The sequence below is a fragment of the Mesoplodon bidens genome, assembly GCF_964165515.1.
Source record: "Mesoplodon bidens genome assembly, chromosome: X".
Taxonomy (NCBI): Eukaryota; Metazoa; Chordata; class Mammalia; order Artiodactyla; family Ziphiidae; genus Mesoplodon; species Mesoplodon bidens.
This window is the reverse complement of record NC_138163.1, coordinates 141,143,875-141,171,229: the sequence shown is the minus strand read 5'-3', so window position 1 is coordinate 141,171,229 and position 27,355 is coordinate 141,143,875. Positions and strand designations below refer to the sequence as shown.

Below are 27,355 nucleotides of genomic sequence, written 5' to 3'. Positions count from 1 at the left end.
TGTATATGTTGATCCCAATCTCCCAATTTATCCCTCCCCCCCCCTTCCCCGCTGGTAACCATAAGATTGTTTTCTATGTCTGTGACTCTATTTCTGTTTTGTACATAAGTTCATTTGTACCAATTTAGTATCATATTCTTCAGCGGTGAGAAGCTGAACCTGAGTTCGGTAACACTTTCTCTTTAGAGTTGGTGAAACGATTCAGCCCCACACAAGCAGACAGCTTGACTTCAGGCCATTTTATTTTGACCCCAACGGAGATCTCTAGGGAGCAGGGACCTAGTTTTCCCAGGCGGGCGGCTATTATGGGTCAGCTTCCCGATCGCACCAGCAGAGGGGGAACCGACCACAGCAGGGCTGGAGCCATGGCTTCCACATGTTGTCCGGCATGTCCAGCTGCAGTGGAACCGGGCTGAGCGTCCGGCGATGGTCCTGCACGGCCTTTGTGATGCTCTCCATCACCTGATGGAATGAGGACTCCGTGTCTGGCGTGAGGGCGTGAGCCTCGGAAGGGTCTCTCGAGAGGTCAAACAGCAACGGTGGGTCATGATGGGCTACTTTGTCCCCAGAGCATGGGCAGACGCCTCTCCCGTAGCAGGCACCGGCTCCATCTGGGTGGAACATCGGGGTCACGTAGTGGACTTTCCACACTGCCCCTCCTGGAGGAAGGACAAGAATTGGGGAGGGTTGGCATGGAGAAACAGGACATATTGCTGGAGAGCTGGGTGATTCACAAGTGCCAGGGGCTGGAAGCAGCCCAAGTGTCCATCAAGTGATGGGTGGATACACAGCATGGGGTCCATCCACACAGTGGAATATGACTCAGCCATGAAAAGGAGTGAAGCTCTGACACAGGCTACAGCATGGATGGACCTTAAACACACGATGCTCAGAGAAAGAAGCCAGACACAGGAGGACACACAGTGTGTGATCCATTTATAGGAAACGTCCAGAACAGGCAAATCCACAGACACAGAAAGTGGGTTCATGGTTACCAGGGGCTGGGGGACGGGGATGGGGAATGTGTATTTAATGGGTTTGGAGTTTCATTTTGGAGGTGATGAAAATGTCATAGAGCTAGATGACGGTGAGGTTTGCACCCGTTGTGAATGTGCTAAATGTCACTCAATTTTTACGTTCGAAAAGGGTGAATTTCATGGTTATGTGAATGTTATGGACTGAACGTTTGTGTGTCCTCCATCCCTTCAACCCCAAATTCATTGTGGAAGCCTTGAGCTCCGACGGGATGGGATTAAGAGATAGAGCGTTGGGAGGTGATTAGGGTTCGAGGAGGCTGTGAAGGTGGGGCCCCCAGGATGGGATTCGTGGCCTTTTAAAAAGAGGGAAGAGACCAGAGCTCTCTCTCCCCAACATGAAGACACAGGGAGAAGGCGGCCGAATCTGACCCAGAAGAGAGTCCTGCCTAGAACCAGACCGTGCTGGCACCTTGATCTCATACTTCCAGCCTCTAGAACTGTGAGAAATAAGTGTGCGTTATTTTAAGCTCCGTGGTCTGTGGTATGTTGTTATGGCAGCCCGAGCTAAGATGGTGAATGACAGCGCCACAGAGCTGTTTACAAAAAAGAATGAATTACTTGTGTGGTCGGTGGTTTCCTAAGTGGATTCTCCATGATGTTTTTCCCGAGCTTCTCTCTAGCTGTGAAGGTTCCACCAAGAAAAGGAGGGAAGGAGGGAAGGAAGGAGGGAAGAAAGGAAGGAAGGAAGAAAAGAAGGGAGGGAGAGAGCAGCACGCATCCGTAACAGACATCCTCCAGCGTCTGAGAAGACTTACTAACTAGAGGTCAGCTGGCACCAGACCTAGCTCAGCCTCAGGAAGCGATTTTGACCAAATGGAAGGAGAGACTGTCCTCACACCAGCATTGCCCCCGGCCATGGGTCAGACCCAGAACTGCACAGCCTGAGCCCTGCGGCTTCCTGCTGCATGGCGAAGGAGGCCCCCACTCTCCCTCTGGCATGCCCGGCATCCTCGCAGGGCAGCAAGTCTGGGGAAGCCACACGTGTAACCAGAGGGCAGTGAGCGGGACTCTGGTGGCCGTGCCTCTTCCAGGACCAGGCGGGAGGGTTCCCTGGGATCCTGGTGCAGGAGGACCAGGGACCAGGGAGGGAGATGGGGCAGGGCTGGGGCTGCTCCTGGGACCTGGACAGGAGAGTGAGGATGAAGCCAGGGATCCCCATGCAGCCAGCAAGTGTGGGCAACCAAGACCTATGCTCAGACGGGCATCCCGTTCTCTTCGTCCCAACAGCCACCAGATTTCCCTGCCTGAGCCCTGGTTCCCAGGCTGGCACCACTGTGGTTTGGTGTTTTTATGGGAACACGATTAAAATCTCTGGCTTCTGTCCCCTTCTAAGCATTTATGGTGACCTGTTGTCTTTTTTTGTTGTTGTTTGGGATATTTATTTATTTACTTGGCTGCGCTGGGTCTTAGCTGTGGCATGTGGGGTCTTGTTCCCTGACCAGGGATGGAACTCCGGGCCCCCTGCATTGGGAGCGCGGAGCCTTAGCCAAAGGACCCCCAGGGAAGCCCTGCGACCTGTTGTCTTAACAAGTGTCAGTTTTCTCACCTGTGAACTGGTGACAGGAATTGTCATCTGCTGGGGTTTTCAGAGTAAAATGAGTTCACTGGCATCAGGCGGACACTGATTCAATGTCTGTGATTGTTTTCATTGTTCGGCAGATGAGTACAGAGAGAAGACAGATGGAGTCCTAGGCAGGGGACTCAGGCCAGAGAGTGGTAAATAGACACCAGAAATGAGAAGATTGCCAAGAGTGACGAATGCCTGGAAGAAAATACAAGCAGTCCAGGTGATGGAAGGTGGACGTGGAGGTTTGTGTGTGTGCAGGGTGGGGTAATAGTGGATGCGGGACGTGAAGGTGAAGAACGGAGGATGGTCAGCCTTCTGAGCATGTTCCCGATGGCAGGAACGGGTCGTGCAAAGGCCCTGAGACAGTAACTGCAGGTTCTAGAATCACAGGGCATGGTTCTGCTGGAGCTTGGCGACTGGGGGCTCCTAGGGTCAGAGCTCTTGTTCCAGAGAAGGGGAGGGGCTGGCTCACGTCACAGGGAGGAATCGGTATGGTGGGTGGTCCTGGAAAGGTTTTCATGGAGGGCTAAGTGGACAATGGGAGTGGGATGAAGAGTGGACCTGGGGAGGCCGGTGAGGGGGCTGTCGAAAAGACATGGCAAGTAGGAACAGGGGACTTCCCTGGCCATCCAGTGGTTAGGGCTCCACGCTCCCAATTCACGGGGCACGGGTTCCAATCCCTGGTTGGGGAACTAAGATCCCACATGGTGCGTGGCACGGCCAAAACACAAAAATTAGAAAAAAAAAAAAAAGAAAGTAGGAACACACTCCTTATCTACCTTGAAAAAAAATTGAGATATTTGCCCAATAACTGAGAGAAGAGAGGTCCAGTAATGGGGCAGCCACGGGGTAAAGGAAAAGAGTATGAACGTTGATCCCAGGTATCGGTGCCACTCACAGCAGTGCTTGAAGGTTGGGCTACGGAACTGAAGGAAAGTTTAAAAAAACCCTTAAAAAGGGAAATCTATAATATGTGACTTTAAAAAAATCAAAAACGTAGCAATAGAAATCATCCCTAAGCATAAATGCTGGTAGAGTGAACTGTGCAATTGAATGAAAGTTTTTTAAAAAGTCGTAAAAGGGGAAATCTATAGTATGTAAGTTTAGAAAAGCAAAAATGTAGCAATAAAAATTATCCGGAAGCATAAATAGTTGTAGATTGTGCTAGGTAATTGAATGAAAGTTTTTTTTTTTTTGCCACGCCCCATGGTATGCAGGATCTGAGTTCCCCAACCAGGGATTGAACCCGTCCCCCCTCTGCAGTGGAAGCACGGAGTCTTAACCACTGGGCTTCCAGGGAAGTCCCTGAATGAAAAATTTTTTTGAAATCTTAAAAGAGGAAATCTATGATATGTAATTCTTAAAAACCCAAAAATGTAGCAATAAAAATCATCCCAGATGATGACACTGCTGAAAAGGATGGACAGGAAAAGGAGGGAGATTTTTTAAAAATCTATTGGTAACTTCCTCAAATAAGGGGGATTCCAAAAGGTATTCTTTTATTCTTGTTTCAGACAACTGGACATGTCCAGAGAATGGTTTTGAGGGATAAAGAAAAAAGAGTGAGTTGAATTGCAAGAGGTCTGTAGGCCTTCCCAAACCCTGGAAGAAAACCAAATCCTTAAGGGAAATCCACAAAAAAGGGAGAAAATGTCAGGGCAAGGCAGGATAATAGAGAGGGAAACAGAAATGAAGAAAAGAGAAGAAACTCAAATAGCTGAAAGTCTGTTGCCACAGACCAAAGTAGAGGCAGAACTCAAGCAGTTAGAAAATTTAAAAATACAGTTGTTTAGTAAATCCAAGAGCTGGATTTAAAAAGATTCATAGAAACAGATTCATAGGAACAGAAAACCTCAAGCAACTCCCGTCAGACGATGATGGAGAATCCAGCTATAAATAGGGAAGCAATTAAAATACAATGAAATGACTTGGTAAGGGAATAAAGTGCTTGGTAAGACGAATAGTTTTTAAATAAGAAGTGCAGAGACATAACACGCTTCAGTTTGGGAAAACTTGATGTTGTAAAGATACCACTTTCCCCCCCAAAATCATTTATACGTTGAAGACAATGGCCATTGATATTCCTGTGGGATTAAAAAAAACATACTTGCACATGATTTTACAATTCTTTTGAAAGGACTGTTGGGCCAAAACAGCCCAGAAAAGTTTGAGATGCAAAAATTATTCACTAAACATGTTACTGCTTGTTTTACAAAGTTATCATTAATATAACAGACATGAGACGGTGTCATGAAGTTAAGACACATGGAAAGCAAATATAGATTAAGAGGACAGACTGGAAAGGTTAGAATCAGGTGGGAACACCTGTGTGTGTACAAGTGTGTGTGTGTGATGATAAAAGTTGCACCTCACCTCATGGGGCTGGGGGACAGGAAAGCCATAGCCATAGCCTAAACCACAGAATTCCCTCCGATCACCACAGGATGATCGACAGCTAAAGGATGTTGCCGGCGTCAGAAGAAAAATACCGCCAAGAAGGAAATAAAGGAGCTCGTGTGGAAATGCAAACCATAAAGAAGCAGAAAATGAGAACAGAGGCCAAGACATGGCTCGTTCAGGCAGGCTACTCACTGTCCCGTTGGTGCCACCGGGCTGCGTGCAGGAAGCTCTCGCAGTAATGCATCAGGAACTCGTGGTCCGAGTGCTGGGCTGTCCCCAGGAGCAAGGGCAGCAGGTCCCGGCCGTCAATCACCCTACAGGCAGGAGCACAGGGACTCAGGGCGGGGCTGCTGGAAGGTGGGAGTGAGCCTTAACAAGCCCAGGGCAGCCCCGGGGCAGTCAGCACCCCATCCACCTGCACACAGCGCCTTCGGCTAAAAGATCTTGGAGGGTCCAGCTTGCTCGGCTGAAGTGACGGTCCACCCAGACTAATTCTGAAGGCACAAATAGGTGAACAAAATGGAAACACCTGCTTGGTTCTATATTGATTTGAGCTTTAAGTCGTTATAGAATATTCAGTGTTCTTCAACAAGACCTGGAATCATTTCATAAATATATATATAATAAAAGAAATGTATATGCATATATAGTGTATATATACAATATATATCATTATATAAAAAATATACATTATATACACAATATATATCATTATATACAAATACATATATACACTATATATGGAATATATAATATATACACAATATATGTATTATATATTCAGTATATACACTATATATTATATATACTGTATATACAATATATATACATATACACATACCATATACATATACCATAGATATGTGATATATATACCCACCATATATACATAAAATATATGCATACTGCATAGATACACCATATATATAACACATACATATATATATACCATGTATATACACAATATATATTTCATTTCCAAACGTGTATTCATGTACACATACACACATGTTTACATATGTGTGTGTATAAATATATATAAATGTATATATAAATAAAACCAAGCAACAATATATAGCTGAATTTTATCTTCTAGCAAAATACATTTGTGATATACATGATGGACAAATTTTTATTTTTAAAACAAATGAGATATTATAAATTAATGTTAAAAATTAGCAGCCAGGGACTTCCCTGCTGGCGCAGTGGTTAAGAATCCACCTCCCAATGCAGGGGACACGGGTTCGAGCCCTGGTCCGGGAAGATCCCACATGCCATGGAGCAACTAAGCCCGTGCGCCACAACTACCGAGCCTGCGCTCTAGAGCCCCCCCCCGCCAAGCCCGTGCTCCGCAACAAGAGAAGCCGCCCCAATGAGAAACCCGCGCACCGAACGGAAGAGTAGCCCCTGGTCTCTGCAACTAGAGAAAGCCCTCCCGCAGCAACGAAGACCCAACGCAGCCAAAAATCAATAAATTTATGAAAAAAAAAATTAGCAGCCAATTAGGAGAAAAAAAAATCAACCAGAGACATGATATTCAATGTAAGAAAACAGAAAACAGGAGAATGTAATATTCAACATCTTTGCTGATAAAGCAATGGGAATGATAACACACATATATGTATATGTGCATACACACATACTGTATGTGTCATCTATATATATAATAAATAAATTACATGTATAAATTAAATTTATTTTAGTTCTATTATTTTAAAAATAGATACTCTCACTTACAGCCAGTAGCAATTGCTAGGGAACAATTTGACAAAATGTATCAAGAGATTTAGTAAATGGCCATACACTTTGACCCAGGAATTCAATTTCCAGGGATTTTTACTAAGAAGATAATTATGACAGGCAGTAAAATGACAAAGCCAGATTTTTTTTCAAAAGAGAACAGGGCTAATGTCCACCTGTAAGAGGTTAGTTGAAAGAATACTGTAAAGCCATTAAAATTTTTGCCCATGCATAAAGTGTCTAAATATATATAGGTATGTACATATATATCTCTATATATATACTGACATTTTATACAAATATATTAAAAAATATAAAGTATATCTAAATATATATAGTATATAGGTATCATATAACTTAATTATGCATTCATCTCTATGTTGTCAAGTTTACGAAATAATTTTGTTTTCTATTCCTCCCAAATTTTCTATAATTTTTAAAGGAAGAAAAACTGGAATCGGGCTTCCCTGGTGGTGCAGTGGTTAAGAATCCACCTGCCAGTGCAGGGGCCACGGATTCGAGCCCTGGTCCAGGAAGATCCCACATGCCGCGGAGCAACTAAGCCCACGAGCCACAACTACTGAGCCCGCGAGCCACAACTGCTAAGCCCACGTGCCTAGAGCCCAGGCTCCGCAACAAGAGGAGCCACCGCAATAAGCCTGCGCAACGCAATGAAGAGCAGCCCCCGCTTGCCACAACTAGAGAAAGCCCGCATGCAGCAACGAAGACCCAACACAGCCAAAAATAAATAAATAAAATAATAAATAAATTAAAAAATAAGAAAAACTGGGATCATGAAAAGTCCCTACCACACTACATCAAAAGGAATCTCTTGTGATGAATCGTTAGTAAATTCATTGATGCATTTCAGTGACAATCGTCCTTATAATCAAATGGCTCCACTTAAGATTGAGAAGAGAAGGACATTTTGTGCATAAAATGAAGCAGACGTTGGATCCCAGCAGAGAGCGATGAGCGTTTTTCCAGATACTGATCTCATGGATGTTTTATGCCAAACAAAAGTGACAGCGATGTTTGACGTACATGTTGGCTGTACACAAAACGCAACTGCCTTCTTTGAGCTTCTCTGTACCTGTCATGGGGCACCTGGCCACCCCCCAGCTGGACCACGGTGGGGAAGACATCCATCAGGCTGGTGGGCTCGTGGATCAGGCGGCCAGCGGGCAGCACCCCGGGCCACCGGAGTATCCCTGGGACCCGGATCCCACCTTCCCAGCCGCCCATGCCTTTGCCACCTGTGTTTAGACATCAACAGGAAAGAATGTGATTGAAAATCCAAAGTGGTTGCTTACCTGGGTGATTTAACCTTTCCATTTGTCTTAAATCTCTCTTTCTCTCCCTCCCTCTTTAATTACATGATGACATTTAGTTCCTCCCTAGCAGAGCATAGATTTTGTTTTATTGATTAATCTGGGTGTTGGTTTTCTACCACACGGGGGTCAGGACATGGATATCTTTGGGGACATTATCCTGTTGACCACAACAATCATTTGGGTTCCTTTGGTTTTTGTGACCTTGCTTTGTAAACTCCCATTCCAGAGAAAGGGTTGGGAATTATTGGGAAGAGATGAAGACAGTACACATGGATCTGGGAATGTGTCACCCTTACCTTTATATATCCCATTCCAGCCACCATATTGATTGTTTCCAAACTGAGCCTCTAAGGATCCCCCATGATCCGATGTAAAATAAACGAGGGTACTATTGGTCAAACCTTCTGTGTCCAAAGTATCAAGGATCTGCCCTGCAAAGAATAGATGCATTTGTGCCAGTCAAAATAGAAGAAACTCTTACACCAAATTTTTGGAATGCTTCATTAAAATGAGTCTTTAGTGTTAAAGCATAATGGGAGTGAGCAGTAATATAATTGTGCTATTCTAAGCATCCTTGATCTAAGATTGATATATGTCTTTGTATGTGCCCAATCCTGTTTCCAAAAAGTTTCAGGAAAGCTACAAGTGTACATGCTGCATAGGACAACGTCGTGAACCCTTAAAAATGAGGCAAAAGAAGATTACAGAGAAAAATAGGGAACAGGATGGGCTAGGAAGGACGCTGACAAAAGCATTTGTACATGGATGAAGAATAGTTTTCAGTGGCAGTTCTAGGTTTCTTAGAGTCACATAAAAAAATCTGTACCCCCATGTTCATAGCAGCAGTATTTACAATAGGTAATACATGGAAGCAACCCAAGCATCCATCGATGGATGAATGAATAAAGAAAATGTGGTGTATGCATTCAACAGACTATTATCCAGCCTTGAGAAAGAAGGAAATCCTGCAATTTGCAGCAACATGCATGGACCCTGAGGGCATTATGCTCAGTGCAATATGTCAGACAGAGAAAGACAAATACTGTGTGATCTCACTTATATGTGAGGTCCAAAAAGCCACACCTACAGAAAGAGAAAACAGATTGGTGGCTACTGCAGGTGAGGGTGAGGGGTGGGGAAAAATGGGTGAAGGTGGTTGGTTAAAAGTTACAGATTTAAAAAAACGAGTGTATTTCTTTGGTGTTTGGGTGTTGTTTTTTTATACAGTCTGACCAGGTCTGCATTTTTTTTTTTTTTTTTTTTGGCTATGCTGCAGCTTGTGGGATCTTAGTTCCCCGACCAGGGATTGAACCTGGGCGCCCTGAGGTGGAAGCATGGAGTCCTAACCAGTGGACCGCCAGGGAAGTCTCTATACGGTTAGTTTTAAATCAACCATATTGCTTCTTTTTGTTTGTTTTTTGCTTTTATTTTTTTTTCTCTTTGTTCCGTCTGTACTTTGGCCATTTCTTCCTCTTTAGGTGCTTTCTTTTGGAAAGGAATTTTAAAATTTGTATCCCTATTGATTTTCCTCCCCCTTCATTAATAGATTTTGGTTTTTACAACAGTTTTAGGTTTATAGATTAGCTAAACAATGTTATAATTGATAAGTCAATATTGATACACTGTTATTAACTAAAGTCCATAGTTTACATTAGGGTTCACTCTTTCTGTTGTGCATTCTGTGGGGGTTTTTTTTTTGTTTTTGTTTTTTAATTAATTAATTAATTAATTAATTTATGGCTGCGTTGGGTCTTCGTTGCTGTGCGCGGGTTCTCATTGTGGTGGCTTCTGTTGTTGTGGAGCACGGGCTCTAGGCACGCAGGCTTCAGTAGCTGTGGTTCGAAGGCTCTAGGGCACAGGCTCAGTAGTGGCGCACGGGCCTAGTTGCTCCGCGGCATGTGGGATCCTCCTGGACCAGGGATCGAACCCGTGTCTCCTGCACTGGCAGGCGGATTCTTAACCACTGCGCCACCAGGGAAGCCCCATTCTTTGGGTTTTGATAAAAGTGCAATGTCTTGTGTCCAGCATTATAGTGTCAACAGAAGAGTTTCCCTGCCCTAATAATCTGAGCTACACCAACCTACATTCTAAATGATTTTTGTTAAAAAAATGTATCATTCAGTTGCTTGACTGAGTTTTAAATTGGGACAGAGAGAAAGGGGAGACATTGAAAAGATTCTTCATGGACAATAGGCACATGAAAAGATGCTCAACATCACTAATTAATAGAGAAATGCAAATCAAAACTACAATGAGTTATCATCTCACACCGATCAGAATGGCCATCATAAAAAAAATCTACAAACAATAAATGCTGGAGAGGGTGTGGAGAAAAGGGAACCCTCCTACACTGTTGCTGGGAATGTAAACTGGTGCAGCCACTACGGAGAACAGTATGGAGGATCCTCAAAAAACTAAAAATAGAGCTACCATATGATCCAGCAATCCCACTCCTGGACCTATACCCAGACAGAACTATAATTCGAAAAGATACATGCACCCCAATGTTCACAGCAGCACTATTCACAATAGCCAGGACATGGAAGCAACCTAAGTGTCCATCAAGAGAGGAATGGATAAAGATGTGGTCTATATATACAATGGAATATTACTCAGCCATACAAAAGAATGAAACCATGCCATTTGCAGCAACATGGATGGACCTAGAGATGATCATAGTAAGTGAAGTGAGTAAGAAGAAAGACAAATATCATATATGTGGAATCTAAAAAGAAAATAATACAAATGAACATATTTACAAAACAGAAATAGAGTCACAGATGTAGAAAACAGACTTAAGGTTACCAAAGCGGGGAGGGGGGGAAGGCAGGGGGAGGGATAAATTGGGAGATCGGGATTGACACATACACACTACTATATATAAAATAGATAACTAATAAGGACCTACTGTAGAGCACAGGGAACTCTACTCAGTACTTTGTAATGGGCTACATGGGAAAAGAATCTAAATAAGAGGGATATATGTAGATGTATAACTGATTCTCTGTGCTGTACAGCAGAAACTAACACAACATTGTAAATCAACTACATTACAATAAAAATTTAAAAAAAAACAAAAGATTCTCTACATGTATCTCATGAAGAGTTTCTTATCTTGATGAATTTACGGGTTCTTAACTCTGTACTGTAAAATTTCAGTCTTTATCATTCAATACTTATTTGATTACATACATCTGTACATTTATTCGTTTAAAATATTTTTTTCCCAAATTGTGGTGTTGGAAATTCCATTTTAAACACTCAATGTTTGACATCACCTAAAATAGCCTATATTTTCCAGTCATTCTTAATCTTTTCTACCCAAAGATGAGTGAATTTGTCTTGAAGGGAATGGGGCCAGGCCCTCCGGGGAAGAGATTTGACATGAGTAATTGCACAACTGTCTTCCAATTTTTCTCATTTTCCCCAACAGTTCACCGAAATCATACTTTTTACTCCAAGATGACGTTGTGAAAAGATTCTTTAAGGTACATTTTCTCTAAAATCTCTGAGGATGATTACTCTGTAGCTCACCACCATGGAAACCCAGGGGTACCGAGCCCTTGTTGGAGAATCAGCGAAGTGGCTGCATCCACACCCACACAGGCATTCAAGCGCTGACTCAGTCAGGAAATGTTCACTTTTTTTCACCTGGCACTGTACTAAACCCAGGGGATGCAGTGGGAGAAGAAGACAAGGCAGTCCCAACCCACAGGCATTTTACATTCTCCTGGGGGGAAAAGAGAAAGTCAACCCATCCAAGAAAGAGAAATAAAACACAAGAGTGAGGAGGACCCCTGACATTCAAAGGATGCCTCTCCTATCGGTAACGTTAATTAGTCTGGTCTTCTCATTCTTTACATCCTTCCCTCCTGCAGTTTCTGGACGAGGAACCATCACTTTCTCACCTGGAAAAGGTACCTACCCACCATCCAATCCATCTCTTCTGTGTTGTCCCCGTACAGCCCATGGGGACTCCTCCCTCGGAAGTTCTCGGTAGTGATAAGAGGGGTGTGGACATGTAGAAAGGACACGAAGAGGAGGAAAGGTCCTTGCTTGTTTCTGAAAGTAGATACAATGTGATGGGAGTTATTTTTTGGTCAACCTGAGATTGAGGTCCTACAGATGCTAAATACAAATCTCCATTGTCACGTCCTTACTCAGATACATGACTTTGCTGCTCTACCCACCAGAAGCAAATGCGTAGATCTGTTTCACGGCACGATGTTTCTGCATCTGAGAATCTAAGTGTGATGACTTTCTTCCTTCTAAAGTCTTTTGAAAAGTCCACACTAATTTTTTATTTTTTGGCCATGCAACGGCATGTGGGATCTCAGCTTCCCGACCAGGGATCGAACCCGTGCCCCCTGCAGTGGAAGCGCAGAGTCCTAACCACTGGACCGCCAGAGAATTCCCTCCACAACGATCTTATACATCTTTTTCTTCCTGATTATCGTTTTCTAACTCTATGGACTTCGGATGACTGAAAGGAAAATAGAATACGAGGATGCCATCTGGTCTGGCTTTTATTTTATTGTTATTTCAGTATATTTTTCTATTTCAAATGTAGCTGAAAGAATAAGTGATTTGCACATTTAGTTTTCTTTACAACTGCTCTTATGCAATGAAGTTTAGGATGTGGAATAGTCATGAAAAAACACATTTTCAAAATGATGTATATGGGGTTGTTAATCTCAAGTTGATTCTCCCCAAAATCTAGACAATTCCCCATCTTCCCCCATCTTCACCTGATCTTTATGGTCTAATCTACCCCCTTAAAGGACAGAAGCAAAGGTGAAGCTCTTAGACTTAATAAGGACACATCAGGTTAGTTTGTTTTAATTTGAAAGCGAAGTATTCGCTTCAGACCTGACCCATATTTGGCAATTCCATCAAGAACTCTCTAAGAATGTTCCAGAACATGATCACCACCCAGGTAAGTTGGGGTTCCATGGAGTCGCCCACTTTACTGGAATCCCTTTGGGGAGCACGAAGTGGCCTCTGTTTGGTGTAGCTTTTCATTGTGTCCCTCCTAGTCTGGCCTGGTAAGTCTCTCTGTCACTGTCACTCACATTTACATCCAGGCTGAAGTTAGCCACAGGACCACTTGGTCCTGATGGTAGAGCTTTAAAAATACTTAGAATTTATTGCAAAACCTACAGGTGATTCAGTTTCATATGTTCATTAAATACCACCCCTGTGGTAACCAGGGGTGCTCAAAAGAATTGGACTGGCTCTTTTTTTTTTCTTTTTTAGCCATGCCACGTGGCTGGCAGACCAGGGATAGAACCTGTGCCCCCTGCAGTGCAAGCTCAGAGTCCTAACCACTGGACCCCCAGGGAATTCCCTGGTCTGGCTCTAAAATAAGAAGGAACAGCAGCAAATTTCAGCTGACTGGTCAGTTGTTTCAATGGATCCAGTTGAGTTCCATGGAACATCATTTATGCCCCATTTTACCAAAAAATGTCTTTCTGAGCTGGGACCATTTCACCACGCCAGTACCTATTACAGAAGAAGCAGATTCCGAATTCATTTTCATCCTGAAGCCATCTTTGACACTCACCTTTTGACAAAGGATGAGACCTCCTTGAGCATAAGAGCTGTCGTCCTTTGAAGGCACATGGGTTGCTCGGTGATGGAGTGATTTCGCATCAGAAAGCAGTCCGCGTGAACAATCAGGGCACCCATGAAATAGGAGGTCGTGAAGAACAAGAGGGCCGCGATGGTTGAGCAGACGACCAGAGTCCAGGAGCCCGCTACCAGGCGGGTGAGCTTCCCAACGGTGAGCGTAAAGGCGGCCAACGCCATGACATGCGAGCAGACGTTGAGTTTATGCTCCAAGCCTGCGCGCTTTTCAGACATTTCCCAGGGCTCACAGTCTCCCATCATGGAAAACGGCATTCCGTAGAAATGGTCAAAGCCGTGGCTGAGCGGGTGGTGGCAGTAATCATCGGAGGACTCACAGTTGAGACCCAGATGCCATTTTCCTGAAAGGCAAGAAGCATGCACACGTGACAATGGTCCGATCATCCCTGGGGGAGTAGGTATGGTGTGCTTGCCAAGTTCTAGGCTCTCTGCTGGGTGGTGGGATGAGGTGGGGATGTAGAGGAGGTGGGGGTAGTGTTTGCTGTTGTTTGTACCACAGCCTGGCCAGGTCACTTCAAGGGAATGAGGACCTTGTGTAGCAGCATTTCCTGTGCTGCTGGAACAAAGCACCATAACTTGGTGGCTTGAAACAACAGGAATTTATGCTCTCACAGTTCTGGAGAGCAAGTCCAAAATCAAGGCAAGTGGGCAGGGCCTCCCAGAGGAGGGTCCTTCCCGTCTCTTCCAGCTTCTGGGGGCTCCAGGTGTCCCTGGGCTCATGGCCACCTCCCTCCCGTCTCTGCCTCTGTCTTCCCAGGGCTAGAACTCTGTGTCTGTCTCTCCTCTTCTGTCTCTTAGAAGGACACTGTCATTGGATGTAAGGCCACCCTCATCCAGGAGGACCTCATCTCAGACCCTTTAGTTCATCACATCTGCAGAGACCCTCTTTCCAAATAAGGTCCCATTCCTGTCTACTTGGAAAGCGCTGAGGCTCCAGGGGAGGGTCGTTCCTGCCTCTTCCATCTTCTGGGGGCTCCAGGCGTCCCCAGGCTTGTGGCCGCATCCCTCCCGTCTCTGCCTCAATGGCCTCACTATCTCCTCTTTGTAGTCAGATATGTGTCTGTCTCCCTCTTGAAAGGACCCTTGTCCTTGTATATAAGGAAACCTGGATAATCCAGGATCATCTCATCTCAAGATCCTTCACTTCATCACATCTGCAAAGACCCTTTTTTCCTATGTAAGGTTATATTTGCAGGTTCCAGCATTTAGGACCTGCTATCTTTGGTGACCCTTATTCAGTCGACTCCACCTGACTTTGCGACTTTCTACAGGAGAGCAATAATCAAGGCACACAGTAGTCACACTGCTCTAGAAAACTCCATCTGATGTGACCAGCGTGAGCGAAAGATTTTCCGACTTTAGAATTCTCCGTCCCTTTGCTAATTCGTTATAATCATAGTCAGGGTGGTGGTGGGTGACAGGTTTTGCAGACCCCACTTGTCGTGTTCAGTCAGTGGAAGGTGATTAGCTTCCCTGTTATCACTGCTGGAGTGTTGATACGCTCTGTGTACCTTCTCAGCAGCCCAATGGTGTCCGTCACCCAGAAAACCTCATGTGATTTCCCGAGCAATATCCACAAATCTATTGGATTCTATATTCAAAGAACTAAAGAGTTAGCTTTGATCTTTCTGATCAAAAGAGACTGTTAGCAAAATTTATTAATATAACATGATAATGATCATGACTCCTTGGACCCCTTTCAAGAAACTGCCGTCCCTAATTTTAATTCATTCTACACATGACGTAAGTGGTTTGTTGACGTATAGAAAGATAAGCCTGCTCTTTATGGAAGCAGAGAGGAAGGTTCTAAGCTGTGTAGTCACATTTCTAGGCAGGAAATGGGGAAAAACAGCATTATGAAAATTTTTGGTAATTTGGTAAAATTAGAAAAAAAATGCTAATGTTTTGAAAGATCATTAATGGATTTATTTTTGCTTTTATCATGACTTAGTATGATCAGATACCTCAGGAAATGATTGCTCATAAAACTCTTCATTGTATTGAGTAAAAAGTCAGAACTGACAATATAGTCAAAATCTTTCTACATCTGAGCATCGTTTAAAATATCTGTTGAGTTGCCTGATTCTCGTTGTTTGTCATCTAGTTTAGAATTCCGTGTGGGTTGCAGTGGGGAGCTTGGGACTGGATTTTGCCTTCTGTGGAAAACTTTTTACTGTCACACCTGTGGTGCCACCAAAGCTGTCTTGTAGGTGATTTGCAGTTGTATTTTTATTTTTGTTTTTAATTTTTACTTTATATTGCAGTACAGTTGATTAACTATGTGGTGTTAGTTTCAGGTGTACAACAAAGTGACTCCGTTATACATATACATGTATCTCTTCTTTTTCAAATTCTTCTCCCATTTAGGTTGTTACATAACATTGAGAAGAGCTCCCTGTGCTCTATAGTAGGTCCTTGTTGGTTGTCTATTTTAAATATAGCTATGTGTATGTGTCAATCCCAACCTCCCAATCTATCCCTCCACCCAAAAACTTTTAATTTTTTAAATCACGGTGCCTCAGAAAATTGTATGAAATGCCAAATGTGTCATTAAGCTGATATTTCTTGAGCATCCACTTTGCGCGAAGCAATGTGGGTAGTAACATGATTCCAGCATGCATGGGCTTTCTGTCTAGTGAGAAATCCCACTGTGTCACAACTATTTCATTTCCAAACTTCTTACTTGACTATAACCTCCCTATAAAAGTAACGTGCTCCAGGGAGATCAGCTCGGTGCTCTGTGACCACCTAGAGGGGTGGGATAGGGAGGGTGGGAGTGAGACGCAAGAGGGAGGAGATATGGGGATATATGTATATGTATAGCTGATTCACTTTGTTATAAAGCAGAAACTAATATACCATTGTAAGGCAATTATGCTCTAACAAAGATGTTAAAAAAAAAAAGTAATGTGTTTAATACTTAGAAAATGTCCATACCTATGAGTCCAGTGGCATAGCCTTTATCTTTCAATATTTTTGCAAAAGTTGTTTCATTTGGTGGAAGTCCTCCAGATACGCCCGTCCACTGAAGAACACGATAACCATTACTGGACACCATCCCTTTGATCAATCGTTTTCAAAGAAATGTTACAATCAGACATCGATTTGTATCATCATTATTATCACTTTAACTTAGAACATTTGGTGAAATTTCTCCATTATTCAAAATTCAGTTGAAAATTTACTTCCAACGTGGGTTGGCCACATGGGTTTTATTTTTGTCAGCAAAGGAAATGATTCATTAATTGAAAATGTTAGTGAGAAGACTTACGGTCCTGCTCTGTCAAGGTTGTAAGCCAAAAGAGAATTAAATGAAAAGGAAAACAGAATTAAAAATGATTTTATGATTTCACCAAACTCTTGATAGAATCCAGTGCTTCTCAAACTGGTCTGCACATTGGAATCATGGGAGGGGTTTCCAAAATATCTTGACACCTGGTTATCATATCACCCCAGAGATTGTGATATTAGTTGGTCTGGGGTGGAATTTGGAATGGTTAAAAGGTTCCCCCAAATGATTCTAATGTGCTGAAAAGGTAGGGAACCATGGATATAATTCATCCTGACCCTGATAGATCCAGGACCTCTACTCAATCATTTAAAAAAGTGTAGGTTCAATATTTTTATAAAGCTCTGCAGTGTACAGTTGAGAACCAATGATTTAGAAGATGCTCTTTGCCTCCTAGACCTTTTTGATGACTGCAGCTCAGTCTGATCAGAGAGGATCCACTTGGTTCAAAGAGCGAATGAAGTTCTCAGTGATCATTCTTTGGGAATGTGGAGAATTCTGAGATTTTCCAAAACCTCAAGAATGTGTCTGGTTCAATGAAGGCTAGTGAAAACCAAGTAGTTCTTGGTCAGGACAAAGAAAGTTGGGGTGTTTCAGCTTACGTTGTCCAGGATTTATTCTTCCCTGAGCAGGTTCCAGAGAACTATATATAGGAGGGCCTCTGTGGGTCACTTTGATGGGTCAACTTGACCAGGCTATGGTCCCCAGTCATGCAAACACTAGTCCATGGGTCTAGGTGTTGCTGTGAAAGCCTTTTGTAGATTTGGTTAACATCTTCAATCAATCGGCTTCAACTAAAGGAGGTGACCCCTGTGCAGGTGGGTGGCCTCATCCAGTCCGTTGGAGGTCTCCAGGACAAAGGCTGAGGTTTCCAGACACAGAAGGGATTCTGCTTCAAGACTGCAACACCAGATCCCACCTGCATCTCCAGCCTGCTCTCCTGCCCTGAGGATTCTGGACTTGCCAACCACACAGTCACACTAGCCAGTTCCTTAAAATAAATCTCTTTACAGAGTAAGAGACAGAGATGGTAGATCCTAAATAAATAGCTGATAGATTGATAGAGAGATGATAGATGGATAGATAGATGATAGATGGATAGGTAGATGATAGATAGATAGGTAGATAGATGATAGATAGATGGATAGATGATAGAAGATAGATAGATAGATAGATAATAGATGATAGATAGATGATAGAAGATAGATAGATAGATAATAGATGATAGATAGATAGATAGATAGATAGGTAGATCGATCGATCTTGTTGGTTCTATTTCTCTGGAGAACTCCGACTGATATAGGGTCTGAAGTCTGTCCCTACTCCCAGGAGTCAGCTTCAGGGTCAAAGGGCAGAGGGACATCATACAGACTTTCAAACTTTTAGTCTACTTCCTACCCAAATCCCCAGGGAGATAAAAGATTGGGAGAAATAAACAGAGCAAAGCCAAAACAGGCAAACAAAAAAACCCTCAAAACCCCTCTGAAAAACAAACAAACAAAAACCCCAAACCAAAAAACCAAAAAACCTCAAACAAAAACAAACAAAACAAAAAAGCCAAAAAAACAAAAACAAAGAAACAAAAGAAAACAAACCAAAAACCCCCCAAAACACAAAACTAAAACCAAAACCAAAACCAAAACCCAACCAAACAAAAACTCCAGAACTTTATAACAAAAGATCTGCATGACTTTTAATGCAAAAGAGGATGATTTTGGAGCCCCTGTGGTGGAAGGGGAGGAATATTCTGTCGACGTTATTTCCCTCTTTAAAATCATTCCGAGGTCTCAGATCTTTTTCTTGGGGCCACAGAGAGCAAAAGATATTCCTTTTCCACGGGGCAGGTGGAGATTTGAAAACAATCTTCGGAGACCCCTATCTCTTCTTCTCCAGATTAAACATATTTGATTACTTAAACTTTTGCACAACCAGAGTCATGATAATGCCTGTTAGGTCCCTTAATATCCCTCGGGGTAGATTATTATGTATGTTATACTAGGGGTTGAAAAGCTATGCCCCCTGGGGCAAATGCTGCCTACCACCTGTTTGCATAACCCCTGCAGGTGGAGAATGGTTTTGTACGTTTTATTTAATGGTTGGGGAAAAAATAAGAAGTAGTATGCTTTATAACATATGAAACTATATGAGATTTAAATTTCAGTGTTCATAAATAAAGTTTTATCAGAACACAGCCATGCTCATTTATGTATGTAAGGTCTATAGATGCTTTCAAGCTACAACAGTAGAGCTGTGTAGCTGTATCACAGCCTACATGGCCCACAAAGATGAAAGTATTTAATATCTTGCCCTTTAGAGAACAAGTTTGCCAACGCCTGCCTTATATGGTTATATCCACATCACAGAAGACAATCAAATGCACCAGGTTCTACCGGTATCACCTCATTATCTAGAGCTCTTACTGACTCCAATCTGATGGTCAAAAATATGGGGGACTTAGAGCATTCTCTTCCCACTGTACTGGAGAATCCACACATGATTAGTCAAAAAAAGCATGTTCCTGTCCACTGTGTGGTTAGACAGAAGGAAGGACAAACCTGATCGGAGAGGGTATCTGCCTGTCAGGAAAGCAGCTCTGCTTGGTGTGCACACAGAAGCAGCAGCGATGTGCTGGGTGAGCATCACGCCATCCGCGGCAAGGCGGTCAATGTTCGGAGTCCTACAGACGGAAACATTAACTGCTTTATTCCTTAGCAAACAAACACAGAGGCTTTTTCCATAAGCACAGTGACATCCTACTTAATAGAAAACCTGCCAGTCACCAATTAACACATGCATGCGTTCTTCGGAACGACCAAAAGACAACGGCTTTGCAGAGCTGTGGATGGACCTAGAGACTGTCATACAGAGTGAAGTAAGTCAGAGAAAAACGAATACCGTATAATATCTCTTCTATGTGGAATCTAGAAAAATGGTACAGATGAACTTCTTTGCAAAGCAGAAATAGAGACACAGACGTTGAGAACGAACTAATGGATACTGGGTTGGGGGGAGGGGGGTGGGACGAATTAGGAGAAGGGGATGGACATAGACACACCACTATATATAAAATAGGTAACTAATGAGAACCTACTGTATCACACAGGGAACTCTACTCAATGCTCTGTGGTGACCTAAATGGGAAGGAAATCTGAAAAAGAGTGGCTGTATGTATACATATAACTGATTCACTTTGTTATGCTGCAGAAACTAACACAACATTGTAAAGCAACTCTAGTCCAATAACAATTAATAATTTTTAAAAAGGCAGTGGAAAAACTTCACATGTCTTCTGAAACATCAAAGAAATATCCACTGCATTATTATTTACCAAGTTTCCACAATATACTACTGGTGCTGAGGCAGATATGATAAAAGATCCAGAATTCAGAGGCCAGAGTGACTTCTCACTTAGTCTTCCCACAGTCTTCTTTTTTTTATTTTTTATTTTATATTAGCGTGGAGTTGATGAACCATGTTGCGTTAGTTTCAGGGGTCCAGCACAGTGACTCAGCTATCCACAGACATGTATCTATGCTGTTTCAGATTCTTTTCCCATTTAGGTCGTTACAGAGTATTGAGCAGAGTCCCCTGTGCTCTACGGCAGGTCCTTGTTGGTTATGCATTTTAAGCACAGCTGTGTGGACACGCTAATCCTAACTGGAAGATTTGACTCCACGGTACCAACACATTGTCGGTGGTCCGTGAAGGTGGGATTCAGATGCAGCTTCCTAGTAGTGCCTGTGCTGGTACTCAAGGACAATGAGAAAGGGACCAAGCTGATGGGGTGGGTTTACCTTACGCTAGGTGAACATGCGCATGTCATATCTTGGGTGAGGAGGACAGGGACTTGTCTGAAGCAGAGATTTTGATCCAGGAGCATTGAAATCATGCATGAGTGCGTGGATTTGGCTTGATGGATGGAGGTTGGAGAGTGAGGTAAACTTGATATTGGTCTTAGTTTACAGGCAAGAGCAAGGATTTAAAAACCGTTGTCTACCAGAGACTGTGCTGATGGAGATCATACTTAACAGTAAAGTGATTATGCATACACAGGATGCATTTGAGCTGGGGTTAGTGCAGGTGTGGGAAGAAGGCAGGATTAAGGGCTTTCAAAGAAATGTGCATACAATTCTGCTATAGTTTGAATTGCACAGACCAAGGGTCAGATGCGATATCAGTGGCCTCTGCACCGGGGCATCAGATGAGCAATTCTCTGGTCCTTGCCTTATGGTGTTGTTGCCATAGCAGCCGACATCTCCAATGCCGAGATCATCTGCCATCAGAAGAAGGATATTTGGACGGGAACCAGATAGACTGCTGCAAGCTGAGGGCTTCAAATCCAGAAGCACACCGACTGTCAGAGCCAGCCAGCTCCTGAAAAACAAGCCACCCAACAAGGCTTCGTGCTGCTTTCCATCTTATTTACACGACTTCTGTAAGTGGGAAGTTGGGTTCACTATTTTAGGGGACTTTGATATTATCATTCCATTTCAGAAGAGTTTGAATATACCTCTTAGGCATTTGATTTTTTTCTCTCTCTTTCTTGCCTTTTTTTTTTTAAGTTAAAAACAACTCATCCTTTTATGGATGCCACCCTGGGCACACAAATAAACAGCAGGACAATGGTGTTCCAATGCCCAGCAGCATCATGAAATAAAGATGGAAATCTGAATCTGATGGAATTTGGGTCGTGGGCTTCCCGGAAAACCAGACACCTGCCCCATGGCAAGGCTTGATGCGCAGCTGCATTGGGAAGAGTGAGATGGAATTCTTTCTGTAGCTGCCGGGGAGTACCTCCCAGGAAAGGGTGCATGGAACATGTATATTAATCGTGAATCCTCAGGAGGGGAGTGAACAATTACTAATTGAGAAAGATCAGTTTACTATCAATGCATTCTGAGAAAGTGACATGAAGTAACACAGAGGCAGACATAGAAGATGAACGAGTGCCCATAATCCTATCTTACCAAGAGTGCTCCAGTTGTAACATATCCTCTCTTTCCTTGTATTTCCTGTAAGAAATAAAGAGGTTTATATTAACACAGGCAGCAGAAAATGAACAAATGCAGGAAGTTAAATAGTAAGTCTGTAATGAGAAGGGAAACTTTGATTCTCTCTGATGCTATCCATGACGTCTTAACTACTAAAACCTCATAAAGGAATGAATGTTCTTCCCTACTAAAAAAGCTTTACAAACGCTGGACACTCTCTTTAGAATGTAGAACATGGACTTTGTTAGCTCTAGCTTAGGTCAGAGTGTGACTGGTTTCGAGGCACTCTGTCAGAACAGAAAGGTATCTCCCTGTAGGTGAAAGTCCCCGAGGTGTCCTAGATCCAGGAATGGCTGCCAGAAACCGTGTTTGGTCCAGATGGATCTTAAATCCCATACATGGAGCAAGTAGGCAAAGCCACGTTTCTGCTGAAGGTTCTGGAACTCTGGGGCCTCACCCAGGTCACGGTTCACGGCTCTTACTTGCACAAGCTCTGGACAAAGTGGATGTTTCACTCCAGTGGAACGTGTTTCAGGTTGAGGAAGCCATGAACGCCCTTGAGATAGGCCCTTGGGTGAAACGGAGCCAATGTGCAAATAACGTATCTGGGAGCAGAATATTGGAGGTAGGCTGTGGGCAGAGCTGGAGTGGCTCCGTCCTGGTTGGAATTCTGCTCCAGCCTGACGAGGAAAAACCAGCTGGTTTGGGGTGTCTGCCTTTGCGTTTGAGTCCTGATGTGACTTAAAAAAAAAAAAATGTAGGGAATTCCCTGGTGGTCCAGTGGTTTGGACGCCACACTTTCACTGCCAGGGCAGGGGTTCAATCCCTGGTCGGGGAACTAAGATCCTGCAAGCCTCAAGGCACGGCCAAAAAAAAAGAATGTAGAACATGTGTTTATCAATAGCCGATGGTGAATATTTTGGGCTTTTCTGCCCAGATGGTCTTGTCGCTACTACTTCACTCTGCCGTCATAGCATGGAAATGGCCACGGACAATACAGATGGCTGGCCCTTGTTGTCCTCCAATTAAACTTGATTTCCAAAAATAGGCAGAGTTTGCCAAACAGACCAGAGATTCCTGATTCCCGATATAGAAGGCAGGAGTATAAAGGAATATGCAAAATTAAGTGATAAAATATTGATATGAAATGATCTCCAATTCATATTTAAAAATTTTTTTGATTGTGGTAAACACAGATAACAAAATTTCCCATCTTAATCTTTTTTTTTTTTTTTCGGTACGCGGGCCTCTCACTGTTGTGGCCTCTCCCATTGCGGAGCACAGGCTCCGGACACGCAGGCTCAGCGGCCATGGCTCACGGGCCCAGCCGCTCCGCGGCATGTGGGATCTTCCCGGACTGGGGCACGAACCCACGTCCACGTCCCCTGCATCGGCAGGCAGACTCCCAACCACTGCGCCACCAGGGAAGCCCCATTTTTAAGTGTACAGGTCAGTGGCATGAAGCACATTCACATCATTAGGCAGCCATCCCCACCATCCATCTTTAGAACTTGTTCATCTTCCCAGACGGAAACTCTGTCCACATTAAACCCTCACTCTCCATCCTACTCCCCCAGCCCCTGGAGACCATCATCCTACCTTCTGTCTCTATGAATCTGATGACTCTACAGAGCTCCTATAAGTGGAATCACACAGTATTTGTCCTTTTGTGTCTGGCTTATTTCACTTAGTGAATGTCCTCGAGGATCACCCACCTTGTAGCCTGTGTCAGAATTCCCTGACATGGCTAAATAATATTCCATTGTGTGGATGGACCACGTTCTCTGTTTATCCAATATATTTTAAATGAAAAAAAAAAAAAGAGTCGAGAGAGTGTGTGGTATGCTTCTGTCCCTACAAAACAAACATAGGAAAGGGGAAGAACACGTATATTTGCTTGTCTATAAAGCCATCTGGTGACAACAGCTGCTTTCTGCAGATGACTGGCAATCCTGTCCCTTGATGCATGAGAATCAGACCTTGGGCTAACGTTCTAGCTCTGTTTCCCTGGAAACCCAATAAAGGTAGAATGTCAATGGGTGACTGGGCAACATTATGTGTAGTAAAAATGCTGGTCCCTGGCAGCCTGTTTGTGGCCATGAGGAACCGTGAAGACATGAGGGAAGCCAACTTGGGGCTCCAGGGGGTCAGTGGCCCTTGACCTGGCATGGCTTTTGCAGTGACCCAGAAGCTCTGCTCATGAGTTGTTTGAAGAGAAGTTGGCTCACGTGGTGGGCGAGTTTCCGAGCTGGGGGCATCCAGCCTTTCGGAGTTACACCCTCTCCATCTAAGCTGTCCCCTGGGAAGATGCAGACTAGCTGCTGGCTGGCTGTGTGTGCAGTGGCGTGGACCACTGTATGTGGGGCCTTCTCCAAGGAGAAATGCCCCAGTGTGCTTCCATCCTTCTCCTTCTGAGCTAGCCTGATGTTTCCTGGTTCTTCATGTTCTCTGGACATTAGCCCTTGCCCACAAGACAGAGGTGGTTCCTTCCAAGCCCCCTTGCAATTCAGGTGCTTTCTCACACCTCCCCAAGCTGCGTCCTCCTCAGCACAAGGACAGGTCAGTGCACCTGTGGTCAGCTGGATGACCATTGCATGCAACTGGGATAGGGCTTGGGCAGCAAGAAACCCCACAGACAGGTTTCTTTGGATGGCTCTCTGTGGCCACTGCCTCTGTAGCGGGGAAGTTTTCAGTTGGGATAAAGGCTGAGGGGTCCCATCCCTCCTGGTGAGACCTACCGTGACTGGGCAAGGTCCAGAACCAAGGCACAGGCTGTTTATTTACCTTATACGTTTGGAAGAAGGATTTTAGTGAGGTGTGAGCTACCTGGCTTGGTGCCTCTTTTTCGCTTCTGGTAGCTGGTGTACAGGTGGGTGACCTGTTGCGTGGTGACTGTGTCTGTTTGCTCTCTGTATCATCCGAAGCCCAGAGTTAGCTTTAGGGTTCTTTCTTGGTGTTATACATCCCGTGGGTGGACAAGGTACAATGCCATGTACCCCCTCCCATTACAGTACCATATAGAGTAGTTTCACTGCCCTAAAAATCTCCTGTGCTTTGCCTATTCATCCGTCTTCCCAGCTTAACCCCTGACAACCACTGATCCTTTTACTGCTTCCATAACTTTACCTTTTCCAGAATGTCATGGAGTTGGACTCATACAAGATGTATGTTGTGGATGAAATTAGTCCACTCTCTGATGGAAGAACAGAACACTGCGGACTTTGCCCTCTAGACCTGTTTTAACATGTAGACCGTTTGGATGGCGTATCTCAAATCCCGTGAGCAGAGGAGAGAAGCTGGAAATGCTTTCTTTTCATACCATCAGCATTCGCCCTACCCTTTCATCGGTTCCATTTTGCAATTTTTGGCTACAAATCTTTACCTCTCAGGAGGGCTCTATGAACATTTTTATTTATATGTATTTATAGATGAAATAATATACATTTATGTATATGTATGTAGAGATACATGTATACATACAATATATAATACACAATAATCATATATAAAAATATGAAAATATATAATATATTATCAAGTAGATAGGATTGTTTTCTTTACATCTATTTTAATCTTTTTTTTCCCCCAGAAAAAGCATATTATGGGCTGCTTCTGACTTTTCTGGGAAATGTGACTGGTTATATTTGTTCTACTGGTGGGTTAGAGTTGAGTGTATATACGCCGCTGGAGCATGGTGGAAACGTCCTACGAGGTTTAGTTTTATCAAATCTTTGGTTTACCTCTTAAGTGATAGTCTCTCTATATTTAGCTACACAGAAGGAGCATATTCTTCTGTTCCAATGAACACAGCATCTTATCCCTTAGAACACTGCATGCTTTTCTTCATGGTGGCTCCTTGCTACCAGAGAAGACTTTCCATAAGAAAGAGACAAAGAAAGAGCAGAGGGTAGGTAGGGTGGTGGTTGGCAGGGGGTGGGAGGGTAGGAGAAATGGGTGGGTGTTGAAGGATGCAAACTTGCAACATGTAGGTGAATACATTCTGGAGAGCTAACCCACCCCACAGGGATTACACTCAACACTGCTGTAATGTTAAGTGTCAAAGTTGCTAAGAGACTAGATCTCAATTGTTTTCAACACAAAAAAGCAATGGCAAACACAGGAGGTGGGAGCAATATTAGCTAACGCTACTGTAGCAATCATATTGCAACATAGAAATGTATCAAACTGACCCTTTGTACTCAGCAAACTCTCACAATGTTATCTGCTAATTATATCTCAATAAGCGCATGATCAACTCCATGCTTTGTGACGACCTAGAGGGCTGGGGTAGGGAAGGTGGGAGGGAGACACAACAGGGCGGGGATATGGGGATGTATGCATATGTATAGCTGATTCACTTTGTTATAAAGCAGAAACTAACACTCCATTGTAAAGCAATTAGACTCCGATAAAGATTTGAGGAAAAAAAAAAAAAAGAATACTTACCAAAAAAAAAAAAAGTCAAATACTTTGACCATTTAAAAGAAAAAAGATACAGAAAAAGAGAAAGTCCTGCAATGAAGTATTACCCATAATGTAGCCTTTGATGCTCTTCCAGGGGAGAAAGAATTACAAGCCCTGGTTCCCCGCTGTCCTCCAGACCCCAGGCAGCATGTCTCATTTCTCCACTACACTTGGGCCCTGTTCCCAAACCCGGTTCAGTTTTTAATCTTAGCATCTCTTCAACGTCCAGTCCACATGCTCCAAAATCTCTTAGCGTCTCATGTAGTTACATTCGCTCTCTTTCTGAACTTAATTCTGCATTCCTTGTAGAAATCACCCAAGGCAAAAATCTGACATGGATATCTTTGCTTTCCATTTTAAAGAAAGTTGCCTCTAAAATACGGCCAGATGCTGCAGTGTGCCCTGCAGTCACGCGTACTTAGGGAGGCTGCCAAGGGTCGCTGGCTGGGCTGGAGCGGCCTCGCTAGCATCCCAAGAAAAGCCGGTTACCTGAAGGGCTGTCTCTGGGCCAGGCCAGCTGCAGGTAAGCGAACGGCTGCTTCTCCGGGGGACCAGTCTTCTGGGTCCTCTTGCCAGGAGACACGATCTCAGCTCTGAGTCAAGGACCTCTCTCCGGTCCACGCATGTGCCGGCTGATTCACTCTTCAAAGCAACAAGGATCTTACCGAAACCAAGTTAGGTTGTCCAGAGAAGGGGCCGGGAAGTCCCTGGCGTCTGTTGTCTGTGCTTTTCGGGTTTCTACAGAAGACCTTCTATTCTCATTTACAAACTGTTAACACTTGCAGAGGGATCTCTGATCTCCTTGCTGGAAACAAGGAGTCTTTCATTCACAAGTAGGTTGAAACCCGCCTGGCCTCTGGTCAGTTCAGACGGGGCATTTGCTGGCT

At 43.7% G+C, this 27,355-nt stretch overlaps 1 protein-coding gene across 1 annotated transcript; it reads right to left on the bottom strand.

Moving 5' to 3' along the window:
* Positions 1-224: 224 nt before the first annotated feature.
* On the bottom strand, positions 225-27,355 carry LOC308608520 (arylsulfatase L-like). Its single transcript, XM_081221712.1, has 11 exons — positions 26,958-27,355; positions 21,981-22,025; positions 21,238-21,387; positions 19,569-19,690; positions 16,662-16,784; positions 13,642-14,065; positions 12,004-12,140; positions 8,375-8,509; positions 7,838-8,000; positions 5,197-5,318; positions 225-659 (listed from the first exon to the last, which is right to left on the bottom strand). The coding sequence occupies exons 2-11, from the start codon at positions 22,001-22,003 to the stop codon at positions 304-306; spliced, it is 1,755 nt and encodes a 584-aa protein (XP_081077838.1). The 5' UTR covers positions 22,004-22,025; positions 26,958-27,355; the 3' UTR covers positions 225-303.